At 33.3% G+C, this 15,214-nt stretch overlaps 1 protein-coding gene across 2 annotated transcripts in view; it reads right to left on the bottom strand.

Moving 5' to 3' along the window:
- The window catches only part of LOC117335431 (E3 ubiquitin-protein ligase LNX-like), a 110,081-nt gene that overhangs the window by 42,500 nt on the left and 52,367 nt on the right, over positions 1–15,214 (bottom strand). Inside the window, exon 1 of one of the 2 annotated variants that reach the window (XM_033895405.1) lies at positions 10,327–10,996. The exons of the other annotated variant lie outside the window; for it this stretch is intronic. Coding sequence (XP_033751296.1) covers positions 10,327–10,406 — 80 coding nt within the window. The 5' untranslated portion in view covers positions 10,407–10,996. Of the gene's footprint in view, positions 1–10,326; positions 10,997–15,214 lie in introns of those variants that run through there. 2 annotated transcript variants of the gene reach the window in all.

The following is a 15,214-nucleotide window of genomic DNA, read 5'->3' as shown; positions in this document are numbered from 1 at the left end:
ACCATTGAGGAATGCTAAGTTGATGAACCCTACAAGTGTAAAAATAACCATCAGATCCACGTTGATGTAACACTTTGTAATCACTGTCATCGTTATCAGTTCCGTTTAACGTTCATCTTGCGATAAAACGGAATAAATGTCACAACTATACGGCCATCACGTTTGGAAGTAGTTTTATATTTACATATCCCATAACAATCGGCTTCAACGAAAATCAATGTAGAGGCATTAAAAATGAAATATTTTGAAGCGATGTTCATCGTCAGTGATATTTGTTTCGCAGAAATAACACATTATTCATTGTTGTTGCCAATGAAATAATTATAGTCAAACATCTTTGTTTCCATATTAGATAGATCACTCCTTCGGCTCAAAACATTACTTCTGTTTCTTATACTTTTTCGATTTTCCAAGTAAGAGACCATATGTGTTTTCTCCGTGTACTCCGGTTTCCTCCCACAGTAAGACCCCTCGTGCACTTCTGTTTGGGCCAACAAAAGTGATTAATATAAGTTGATATATCTTATTTGTTTTGAAATCAATGAATTTTACATTTTTATAAAATTTTAACATTAACAAACATCTTAATGAAACTCTAGAAAATGGAATCCTACCTCTGAGCTAATGAAATTGGAACAATTTTAATACACTTTTCCAAAAAATTTAAAATTGTAAAGGATATTGAACTTCGCTTGATTTTTATTGACAAATTATGCCTATCGTGGATCCTACTCAGGAAAATGTTTGGATTCCAAGGAAATTGTTGGTAAGCATAGAACACAAAACTTAGAGTAATTACATCATATCCATTTTTCTGGTATATAACACAATTGAATGAAAAAATAAAACTTTTGTCATTTATAAAAAATAATTTTTTATCTAGCTATAAACACCTAAAATCTATATAAAAATGCCAAAAATTGTACATCAATATCCTTCAATGTTATCATCACACTTATATTAGTTTTATATTTGGATGGTCGCGTGGCACAGTGGTAACACACTTGCCTATCACCTAGATGGCCAGGGTTTGATTCCACGATTGGACGTGAACAGGTATGGGAGTCACCTGCCCGACCATGTATGGTTTAATTCCCTGGGGTTTCCCTGGGGTTTCCCTGGGGTCTCGCGTTTCCTCCCACAGTAAGACCCCTCACATGCTTCAATATGGACCAACAAGCATGTTTGGTTTAACTTGTTTCGCAATTGTTCACATTTTATTTTGGCTTTATTTTTTTTGGAATGGCTGCTTCAAAGTCATCTTATACTCGAGAAAATTCACTTAACACAAAACTTCACAGAGCAAATATTATCAAAATTAATCTAGGAAAGGAAAACTGGTTGAGTGATTTTTTCTGATATATGTATAATTTTTGTACATTTTCTAACCATGACCTTATGAATCTGCACACCATACCAATATTGGTTCACTTGCATGCCTGATCTCAAAACTGTTCATCCACAGGATGCTATTTCCTAGTGCTGATTGCTAATTTTGACAACCGTTAACAATAATTTAATCACTACTTTCCCACAATTCCACGGTCGGTTTAATCTTGTTTGATTAAACAAGGACATGAAACATTCAGATGAATTTGACTGATTTTGATCAATTTCCTCCAATATCGAGGAAATGGCCATGACCATCAAAGGAATCAAGCCTGAAGCTACGACAGTAATCGTAATTGAAACGCACCGTTAAGTGTACTGTCTAATTGTCCACAGGTGAGCACCGTACCTGTATGCAATCTCCTGGCTACGCTAGCATTATACAAATATACAAACACGATAAAAAATATAAACACTTATTTTTTTTTATTATCAAATAACAAAAACAAATTATATTTTTACCGTCCCTACGGAATGTTGCAGAGCAAACAAATACTCTTGTGCCCTTTAGAACGATATATTAATGATTTCAAATTACAGTCAATATCCATGTTTTTTCTAGCTAGCAATCAATGCCATTAATAAAACAAATGTAAAGCAGAAGATCAAATTCACATTTAAACCTTGAGGGATTTGTAAAGCACTCAACTTCAGCAAGAAGCTTGTAGAGCGATCGTAGGTCACTATGTGTCGTGCAGAGCCATTGGAGGTCATCAAATTTCACCTTTGTACTAAGTTATAGATTTTCTGGCAATATATTCTTTACCACTGTATATATATATATAAATATATATATATATAAGAAAAAGAAATCTGTCCTTGCGAAGGTGAATGTATAAAAAATAACAAAAAAACAAGACTTTGTAGCAAGGCCTTTCTGCCCTCTCGGGCTTCTTCAGGCAGACTGAACATTGCTATAGCATATAAGAAAAAGAAATCTGTCCTTGCGAAGGTGAATTTGTTAAAAATAACAAAAAAACAAGACTTTGCCGCAAGGCTTTTCTGCCCTGTCAGGCTAATTAATTAATTATCGGCTGAGGGGGATCGTTTTTACAACATTACGATATTTATTGTTGTTTATACCTACTATATTTGTGTAACTGTTCCATGTTCTATGTCTATATATGTGATCGTATGTAATTTACCTGTGTCTTGATAAAAGGGCAGATTGCCTCGAAAATTCGACAATTTACTTGTCTGTACTGTCGTTATTACTACTTGACATAAATCTATTTCTAGTAATATGCATCCAACGTTAGTTTGTTAGGATCCAGTACCTATACTGGTTTATACCTTCGTTATTACTTACTCGACCCTATATATATATACCAAGTCACCATTGCAGCATTGCTACACCTAAGATCACTTGCCATGGAGCTAATGGGACCATTCAGGGTCCAAGTTTTCGCAAAGAATTTATCTGTAATTTTTCTGATTATCCCCCCTAGTTTGCAACTCTGGAATTCAATTTTTTATATGGTATAGGTAAATATATACAGTCAAACCTGTATTAAGCGGCCACCCAAGGGACTGATAGATACGGGTATTGGCTGCTTAAGACAGGTGGCTGTTTAAACCAGGTTGGCTAGAAACGGCCTGTTGCCCAATTATTTTTTCAGCAGTTTATTGAATTAATCATATTATAATGCACTTATTGATATTGATAACAATATACCGTGTACAGTGTATTTTGAAATGAAAACCAACAAAGATAAAAGTTTTGATGAATTTGATAAAAATACCTGGCCATGTGATCATCGCGGATGTCTACTTCAGGACAAAATGGCCGCTTAATACAGGATGATACAACGACTCGGGGCAGATTTTTGTGGCCGTTAGCCGCGTCAGACAGGTGGCCGCTTAACGGAGGTGGCCGCTTATCTAAGGTTCATTATATAGTGTTTTCCATCGGGCCAACCACATACTGACCGCTTAACGGAGGTGGCCGCTTATTCAAGGTGGCCGTTAGAGCAGGTTTGACTGTATATAAAGTAAAGATGTCAGTGACTGGGAGCAATCTTATCTAGGTAGAAATGGCAGGAAATATATGGTTTTTGATCACTATGAGAAACTCTGATTACACAAACAGCATCTGAATAATATGAGAAAGATTTCTTTGTTTGCTTGTTTGTTTGAGTTTTACGGCCCATTGACAAATAGGGTCATTTTGGGCCAAACAATATACTATTATTTTATGTTATTTGAAATGAGAAAGAATACAGATCAAAATGGGCATAGGTAACTAATTTCAATTTGTTAATGTGATAAATTTTGTTTGGCAAAGATAGCAACTTTTAAAAGATATGATCATGAGTCCTCAATGACTTCAATAATTGATGGGCCGCAATACAAGTTGTTTTCAAGATGGATGTGCAGCCATAATTTTTCTCCATGCTATATATTAATTTCTTCTGTAGTTCTTCAATCTGATGAAAAAGATATATCTAATTATCATACAGTTCAAAACAACCAATAAATTCCTTAAGGATATTGAATCTGTAATCCACCCCAGTCCATGAAGGCAAACAATACCATGTGTACTTAGAACTTCTATGTGCAGTGGATGATGCCACGACACTTATACAAACCGAGTAAGTCAGTAATATATGTCCTATTCTGTCATGTTTTTTCAGTTCTGGTGAAGTTTTATGGAACCATAGATAATATGTTTATTAAAACAAAAGATATCCTGACAATGTAATTTAATTAGCTTCAGGTGTATTCTCTGACATTGCTTGTATTGCTCCGATCGTATGATGTGGATTACTTGATTGACTATTCTCATTGTTAATGGTATGTAACATAGCTATTGAATATTTAGGGTGCTGTACACTAGGACGTTAAACAAAAACAAACCAAACCAAAGTACACCGATAAATGGTGAAGGGCATCACCATTTTTCAACAATTTTGCCAAATACAACAAAAACAATGTAGTTTTTTTTTATTATTATTATCAAATAAATGCATTACTATTTCCCTTATTCAATTCAGAACTGATGATTCCTTAATCAATGCAGCAATTAATTTTCATTTTCAACAATGAAATACAGTGGAACTTCGTTAACTCGAAGTCGACGGGACCACGAAAAAACTTCGAGTTATCCGAGTGTTCGAATTAAGCGAGTTATCGTTTTTGGTGAAAAGTTTGGTCAATATTTGTCAACATTATATAATCATTATAACTTCGCTCTGTCGCTCATCAGTTTAGTGTGAAGACTGGTCAATACATGTAAATATATATGTAATGTTTCGTTATGTCACTTGTAATTTGGTGTAGTTTTGCCGATATACAGGCACCATAAAGTTTCTTTCACTTAGTCACTTCAATAACGATCTGATGTGCAAGTCATGTTTGCAAAAGGTAAACGATAAAACGGAATTCGACAAAATAACTTATTAATGTCAAAACAATTAACCGTTTAAGTTTAACACAGATTGCATACAAAACGTAACAGAACCATTACCTTTTATTGGACATATATAAAATACTGTTTGGTCGGCCTACCTACTTTTTATTGATATACCACGCCATTTCCATGTGTATTAGCACCGGAAGTTGGGCTGCGCATGTGCGTATAAAATGTTACTGTAACTGAGTTGGCGTTTTATCCGATTTAATAGACAACACTGACCGTTACAGTTGTACTCTGAACACCTCGGCAGTAATTACGCTATTGTTTCAGCAGTTTAAAGATTTAATAGGCGCCGGTGACTGTGTCATTTCTACACCTGTAAAAACATCAGCCGGGTAGATCTACCGGTGTGTCAGAGATTAGTTCCGCTTGAGCGAACGGGTAGATGAGTTGTTGACTATCGTGTGTACTGATATCGGCGACCGCCTTGGAAAATTACCTGATGTAAGTAAAGCAGTACTTTTTATCACCAAGACTTGTTGTTATAAGATTCAACCGACAATTTCTTTTATGAATATATGAAACACTTATAATAGCATGTAGGTTAGTAGTGCCGATATGTTCAGTATTACAAACGGAATTTAGCTCTTAAAAAATGTCGGCGTTTGCCACCGATCGACGAAAATTATACTTCGAGTTATTCGAACATTTCAAGTAGGATTTTTATTGTTGGGACCAAATTTTTGCTTCGTATTATCCGAGTTTTTCGAGTTATCCGAATTCGAATTTTCCGAGTTTTTTTTACTAAGATAAAGAGAGAATTCGGCCGGGACCGGCGAGGTACTTCGAGTTAAGCGGGGTATTCGAGTTATCCGAGTTCGAGTTAACGAAGTTCCACTGTATAATAAATTATCAATTTGATAAAAAATTAACATTATCAACACTTGTATTGCCAATATATAGTGATAATATTTAAACATTTGTATTGACCAATCAGTGCTTTAATTTTCATTCACTGCATTGAAATCTGGATTCAAATGAAGAGAATTGCAGATTAGGTCTTGTTTTTGATTTCCACACCTTTGCTGTATATACATCAGTTTTTTTTAATAAGATACATGTTTGATAACAGTTTTGCAAGCAAAATCCCTGAAGTAAAAGAAAATGCTGAAATAATGTTACGCAGCTCAATCAAAATGGAGTTGACTTAATCTTGTCCAGCAGAATGTCCTTAGAACGATGTCCATGATTATGCTATGATTCCTTGATATCTGCTTTTTAATGAAGTTTTTATAAAATATATATTTTCGTATACATTGCTGCTTTACTGGATCGAGTTAGCCAAGGGTAAATTCCTCCTAACACGAAGCGCGACCGTATCACTATACAATTAAATCGTGCCACACCCATATATACAAATGAAGATAAATGTATTATGAAGAAATGTATATGATATTCAATAGGAAACCATTCAATATCGTCCATATATTCCAAAAGACTACAATGTTAACTATATCCGGAGACAGCACATGATTTGTGGTAGATTTGCATGTTTTTGTTTTTAAAACTGTCAGAAACAGAACCATTTTGAAGGCAAAACTTGCAAAACCAACTAAACAACTCCTGGAAATAATAAAGTATTTCTTGATGAAATTTGAGTTTATTTATAATCCCCACAGCCGCCTTCATTAAATCAGATACAGCATACACTGTACAAAGACTTAATGAGCGAATGTTCAGGTCAGAAGGGTATGCATATTTGTTTGCAGGCGATCACCGAAACAAAAACCGCGAAAATAACATGCTACAGCAGCTGAAATTGACAGCTGTAAATAAAATGCCCAGAGGGATTTTTTTTTCAAATGCCAATCATGTGGTACAAAATCAAAATTCTAGCTGCAAGTCAGGTTCCAGGCAATTTAGAATTAGATGGCAACGAAATCTCATCTCGCGGACACAAAAATTTCATATTATTACTGGTAGTCAATATAACTTTAATAACCAATTACAGCCGACTGGTTTTGATCACTGGATGTGAACTATGATTGAATATTAAGGCCATACCACCTTTATGATTTGCCAGTTAATGTGGTAAATCTTCTAGAACGATGAAGGATGACAATTTCTAGTCCAAGTGACAAATCATACATCCTTATAAACAGTTTCCAACTCTTAAACCTTGTATCAGTGATTGTGACCATTGTAATTGGTAAAACCTTTTAAACTGCCACCAAGACATTGTGAAAACCTTGTTATACTGCCACCATTGCCTAGTAAAATTTTGCTATAATGCCATTATCATACTCTCAAACTTAATTGCTATACAATAACACTTTGCTATACTGCCTTTTTTTCAGTAAACCTAGTTATACTGTCACCATTTCACAGTAAAAATTTGTAATAATGCCACCATTTTACATTAGAAATGTGTTATATTTCCCAATATACAGTAAAACCTTGTTATACTGCCACCATTATACAGTAAAACCTTGTTATACTGCCATCATTATACAGTAAAACCTTGTTATACTGTTAACATTGTACAGTAAAACCTTGTTATGCTGCCACCATTGTACAGTAAAACCTTGTTATACTGTTTACATTGTACAGTAAAACCTTGTTATACTGCCAGCATTCTACAGTAAAACCTTGTTATGCTGCCACCATTGTACAGTGAAACCTTGTTATACTGCCATCATTATACAGTAAACCTTGTTATACTGTTAACATTGTACAGTAAAACCTTGTTATACTGCCACCATTGTACAGAAAACCTTGTTATACTGTCACCATTATACAGTAAACCTTGTTATACTGCCACCATTATACAGTAAAACCTTGTTATACTGCCATCATTGTACAGTAAAACCTTGTTATACTGCCACCATTATACAGTAAAACCTTGTTATACTGCCACCATTGTACAGTAAAACCTTGTTATACTGCCACCATTGTACAGTAAAACCTTGTTATTCTGCCATCATTATACAGTAAACCTTGTTATACTGTTAACATTGTACAGTAAAACCTTGTTATACTGCCACCATTGTACAGAAAACCTTGTTATACTGTCACCATTATACAGTAAAACCTTGTTATACTGCCACCATTATACAGTAAAACCTTGTTATACTGCCACCATTGTACAGTAAAACCTTGTTATACTGCCACCATTATACAGTAAAACATTGTTATACTGCCACCATTGTACAGTAAAACCTTGTTATACTGCCACCATTGTACAGTAAAACCTTGTTATTCTGCCATCATTATACAGTAAACCTTGTTATACTGTTAACATTGTACAGTAAAACCTTGTTATACTGCCACCATTGTACAATAAAACCTTGTTATACTGCCATCACTATACACTAAACCTTGTTATACTGCCACCATTATACAGTAAAACATTGTTATACTGTCACCATTATACAGTTAACCTTGTTATACTGCCACCATTGTACAGTAAAACCTTGTTATACTGCCACCATTGTACAGTAAAACCTTGTTATTCTGCCATCATTATACAGTAAACCTTGTTATACTGTTAACATTGTACAGTAAAACCTTGTTATGCTGCCACCATTGTACAGTAAAACCTTGTTATACTGCCACCATTGTACAGTAAAACCTTGTTATACTGCCACCATTATACAGTAAAACATTGTTATACTGCCACCATTATACAGTAAACCTTGTTATACTGCCATCATTGTACAGTAAAACCTTGTTATTCTGCCATCATTATACAGTAAACCTTGTTATACTGTTAACATTGTACAGTAAAACCTTGTTATACTGCCACCATTGTACAGTAAAACCTTGTTATAATGCCACCAGTATACAGTAAAACCTTGTTATACTGCCACCATTTTACAGTAAAACCTTGTTATACTGCCACCATTTGTACAGTAAAACCTCGTCATACTGCCACCATTGTACAGTGAAACCTTGTTATACTGCCACCATTGTACAGTAAAACCTTGTTATACTGCCACCATTGTACAGTAAAACCTTGTTATACTGCCACCATTTTACAGTAAAACCTTGTTATACTGCCACCATTTTACAGTAAAACCTTGTTATACTGCCACCATTTGTACAGTAAAACCTCGTCATACTGCCACCATTTGTACAGTAAAACCTTGTTATACTGCCACCATTGTACAGTGAAACCTTGTTATACTGCCACCACTGTACAGTAAAACCTTGTTATACTGCCACCATTGTACAGTAAAACCTTGTTATACTGCCACCACTGTACAGTGAAACCTTGTTATACTGCCACCATTGTACAGTAAACCTTGTTATACTGCCACCATTATACAGTAAACCTTGTTATACTGCCACCATTGTACAATAAAACCTTGTTATACTGCCACCATTGTACAGCAAAACCTTGTTATACTAGTTACCACTACTGTACAGTAAAACTTCGTTAAATGCCACCCTCATACAGTATAAGATTTTCCATAATTTGTCCTGTGTACTTTTAGCATTACAAATGGGAACAATCAGATTATCATGAGATATACAGGAGTATAAAAGTATTGTTAAAGATACACCAGGCCACACGACATGCTCACAGTAACAAAGTGTGAGCATGAAAATTAAATAAAGACAACAGCAGTCAGATTTGACAGTCCGTTTGCAATAAAAATTGTTTTCTGTGACAACCTGTTTAATCTGACTAATATCTTCCATTACACAGAATGTCAGATTAGACAAGGTTCAATATAACTATTTTTAAACTTGAAAATTCAATGTCAGTTTTAGAGTTGACCATTTTATTTTATAGGACTGAAATGAGGACACTTGGGAGAGAGGATAATAAACAATACTAGATATGTTCTCTTTAAACATTTAATTGTGACAAATAGTTGTAAACTCTGCCATTAAAGTTAAACTTTTATCAATAATGGATCAGTTACAATGATTCTTAACTTTATTTAATTGATCTGATGCCACATGCTTGTCGACACTTATCGTAGAAACGCTACATAAATCTGACTTTATGAAGTTCGCCAACTGTTATGTAACTGGTTTTAATTATAAGTGGCAATCATTCTAAAATATTCACTTCAAAGACTTTTCAGAAATATATTATTCAGCTGCAACTTAATGTATTGAGAACATTGATTTTCTTTTATGCATTTTTTGTATAAAATTGATTTTAAACCTAATTTAGCAATTGATTTTGACTTCTCAACCAGCACAAGGACATACTAAATGCTACAACACTTTAAAGAGGAAATATGTCAACAAAAGATAAAAACTATATCTATCAAATAAAACAATATTTATCTCATGAATTCAATTTTAGTTTCTAAAATCATGACTTTTTTTTATAAAACTTTATATAAAAGGAAACATATATGTAAAATTCCCCATCAACGACATACAAAATGTATATACGCTGTATTGTTATGAATGACAGATAATCATTTATATCTAAACAATAGGCTGAACACATATGTATATACAGTACAACGTGATTTAAAGACTTTTGTAGGCTCCTCGGTGTGACATGCCGTAATGACAGTTATAGGACCGTAAATGACACCTGGTGAGAGGTGACTTACCTGAAGGGAGAGAGAACGAGTCCGGTATCTTCCTGTAGGACCACACTGTCCATACTACCGGTGGGCATCAAAGTTTTCATCAAGATTATTCCACAAATTCCATTTTAAAAGGCACATAAAAAACACTCTCTTCCAGAAAAATATAATAATTCACACTTTTTCTGCATGGAATCCAGCTCCAATGAAACGGGTGTCAAATTGTCGGACTACATCACATAGAAAATACATATTTGAACTCCATATATGAAATAAGACAGACTCCCTCCTCAGAGATAAGTTGGGGTATTGTCTATATATGGTATAATCCCCCCATCTCATTGCTAGTGAGCTGTTCAGGCCCCACAGTGACGATATGGCTGGCAGAACATAAACATCCACTATATATGTATATCGCTTGCCATTGATTCAGTTACCCATTTCTTCAGTTTATGAGCTGCTACCTGCAGTGAGTACCACCTTGTAGTGCTCTCCTCCGTAAAAAAAACTCTGATACGTGAAAATTAAGATATAATTAATATATCTCGGGGAAAAATATACGAGATGATTACATAAGTCGAGACCTCACCGCTGATCCATCATGAAATAATCGTTTGACACACAGATAGCCTTTTTAACGCACCGTTACATGCGGCACAGGTGATTATAACTGATTCACCTGCGACCTCTCTACAACCACACTGGGCAGGGCTAATGATGAATACCAACTGATACACAGTAGCATTGACAAACCGGTATCATTGAGGCCCTTCACCAGTTTATCTATAACCCCTCAGCAGCAACTACCTGTTGCCTTCTCTAATAGCCAACATAGAAAAGAAGTTTCTCCGAGAATATTTCCTCTAAAAGTCAACATACAGGTTTCTCATAGGATTTTTCCTCATATGTGTCCAGAACATTTAATCTGATCCAATTAATGCTTCAGAGTACCTATCAAAATTACGGGCCTGAGAGATGCTTACAGAACTGGGGATTGTCTACGGCTTAGATGTTTAATATCGTGACTATGAAAGATAGCGGATGCTTGGTATCAAGTAGGCTCTATAGTTAAAGTATAGCCATTGCTATACAGAGAGTACTTCAGTGGAGTCCGTGAGAACAGCCTTCCGATTAGTCACTAAAAATTACAGGCTGTTGTGTGCAAATTACACACATGTCAATCAATATCAGCAGAGATGTTAATTTCACCTAGAGTTCTCTCCCTCATCCATTCCATCATTGAAGTAACTTTTGAGGTGATGTGTGTGTGGCTAAACCTTGTCAGTCAGGTCCCTTGTCATAGTGTATTTGTATATCTAACATTGTCACAGTAAAGTTGTATATGTTATATACATCCTCTATAGATAGTTGTATTTGTATATCTAACATTGTCACAGTTAAGCTGTATATACATATATTATATACATCCTATATAGACAGTATTGGCCTATCTACAGCCTGGAGGTGCTAATTAGGATCACCGATATCTGTCATGTTTCTATCCATCAATCACTATCTAGGCTGTGTACATATCAGCTGTTCCCAAACACACACACAAACAACTACATAAAATGTACACATGGTTATCTACATACAATGTAGAAAGACGAAATTAAAATGATTACATACAGAGTAGACAACAAATACATACAATGTAGACATCAACAATTACATACAATGTAGACCTCAACAATTACATACAATGTGGACATCAACATTTACATACAATGTAGACATCAATAATTACATACAGTGTAGACATCAACAATTACATACAATGTAGACATCAACAATTACATACAATGTAGACATCAACAATTACATACAATGTAGACATCAACAATTACATACAATGTAGACATCAACAATTACATACAATGTAGACATCAACAATTACATACAATGTAGACATCAATAATTACATACAATGTAGACAACAAATACATACAATGTAGACATCAATAATTACATACAATGTAGACATCAACAATTACATACAATGTAGGCATCAACAATAACATACAATGTAGACCTCAACAATTACATACAATGTGGACATCAACATTTACATACAATGTAGACATCAATAATTACATACAGTGTAGACATCAACAATAACATACAATGTAGACATCAACAATTACATACAATGTAGACATCAACAATTACATACAATGTAGACATCAACAATTACATACAATGTAGACATCAACAATTACATACAATGTAGACATCAACAATTACATACAATGTAGACATCAATAATTACATACAATGTAGACAACAAATACATACAATGTAGACATCAATAATTACATACAATGTAGACATCAACAATTACATACAATGTAGGCATCAACAATAACATACAATGTAGACATCAATAATTACATACAATGTAGACAACAATTACATACAATGTAGACATCAACATTTACATACAATGTAGACAACAATTACATACAATGTAGACATCAACAATTACATACAATGTAGACATCAACAATTACATACAATGTAGACATCAATAATTACATACAATGTAGACATCAACAATTACATACAATGTAGATATCAACAATTACATACAATGTAGACATCAATAATTACATACAGTGTAGACATCAACAATTACATACAATGTAGACATCAACAATTACATACAATGTAGACAACAAATACATACAATGTAGATATCAACAATTACATACAATGTAGACAACAATTACATACAGTGTAGACATCAATTACATACAATGTAGACAACAATAATTACATACAATGTAGACATCAATAATTACATACAATGTAGACATCAACAATTACATACAATGTAGGCATCAACAATTACATACAATGTAGACATCAATAATTACATACAATGTAGACATCAACAATTACATACAATGTAGATATCAACAATTACATACAATGTAGACATCAATAATTACATACAGTGTAGACATCAACAATTACATACAATGTAGACATCAACAATTACATACAATGTAGACAACAAATACATACAATGTAGATATCAACAATTACATACAATGTAGACAACAATTACATACAGTGTAGACATCAATTACATACAATGTAGACAACAATAATTACATACAATGTAGACATCAATAATTACATACAATGTAGACATCAACAATTACATACAATGTAGGCATCAACAATTACATACAATGTAGACATCAATAATTACATACAATGTAGACATCAACAATTACATACAATGTAGACATCAACATTTACATACAATGTAGACAACAATTACATACAATGTAGACATCAATGATTACATACAATGTAGACATCAATAATTACATACAATGTAGACAACAATTACATACAATGTAGACATCAACAATTACATACAATGTAGACATCAACAATTACATACAATGTAGACAACAATAATTACATACAATGTAGACATCAATAATTACATACAATGTAGACATCAACAATTACATACAATGTAGGCATCAACAATTACATACAATGTAGACATCAATAATTACATACAATGTAGACATCAACAATTACATACAATGTAGACATCAATTACATACAATGTAGACAACAATTACATACAATGTAGACAACAATTACATACAATGTAGACATCAACAATTACATACAATGTAGACATCAACATTTACATACAATGTAGACAACAATTACATACAATGTAGACAACAATTACATACAATGTAGACAACAATTACATACAATGTAGACATCAACAATTACATACAATGTAGACATCAACAATTACATACAATGTAGACATCAACAATTACATACAATGTAGACAACAATTACATACAATGTAGACATCAACATTTACATACAATGTAGACATCAACATTTACATACAATGTAGACATCAACATTTACATACAATGTAGACATCAACACTTACATACAATGTAGACATCAACATTAACATACAATGTAGACAACAATTACATACAATGTAGACATCAACATTTACATACATATAGACAACATTTACATACAATGTAGACATCAACATTTACATACAATGTAGACAACAACACTTACATACAATGTAGACAACAATTACATACAATGTAGACATCAACATTTACATACAATGTAGACAACAATTACTTACAATGTAGACATCAACAATTACATACATATAGACAACATTTACATACAATGTAGACATCAATGATTACATACAATGTAGACAACAATTACATACAATGTAGACATCAACAATTACATACATATAGACAACATTTACATACAATGTAGACATCAATGATTACATACAATGTAGATATCAACAAATACATACAATGTAGACAACAATTACATACAATGTAGACAACAATTACATACAATGTAGACATCAACAATTACATACAATGTAGACAACATTTACATACAATGTAGACATCAACATTTACATACAATGTAGACAACAACACTTACATACAATGTAGACAACAATTACATACAATGTAGACATCAACATTTACATACAATGTAGACAACAATTACATACAATGTAGACATCAACATTTACATACAATGTAGACAACAACACTTACATACAATGTAGACAACAATTACATACAATGTAGACATCAACATTTACATACAATGTAGACATCAACAATTACATACAATGTAGACAACAATTACATACAATGTAGACATCAACATTTACATACAATACAGACATCAATAATTACATACAATGTAGACATCAACATTTACATACAATGTAGACATCAACAATTACATACAATGTAGACAACAATTACATACAATGTAGACATCAACATTTACATACAATGTAGACATCAACAATTACATACAATGTAGACAACAATTACATACAATGTAGACAACAATTACA

The sequence above is a fragment of the Pecten maximus genome, chromosome 10, assembly GCF_902652985.1.
Source record: "Pecten maximus chromosome 10, xPecMax1.1, whole genome shotgun sequence".
NCBI lineage: Eukaryota > Metazoa > Mollusca > Bivalvia > Pectinida > Pectinidae > Pecten > Pecten maximus.
This window is presented reverse-complemented; position numbering and strand designations above follow the sequence as displayed.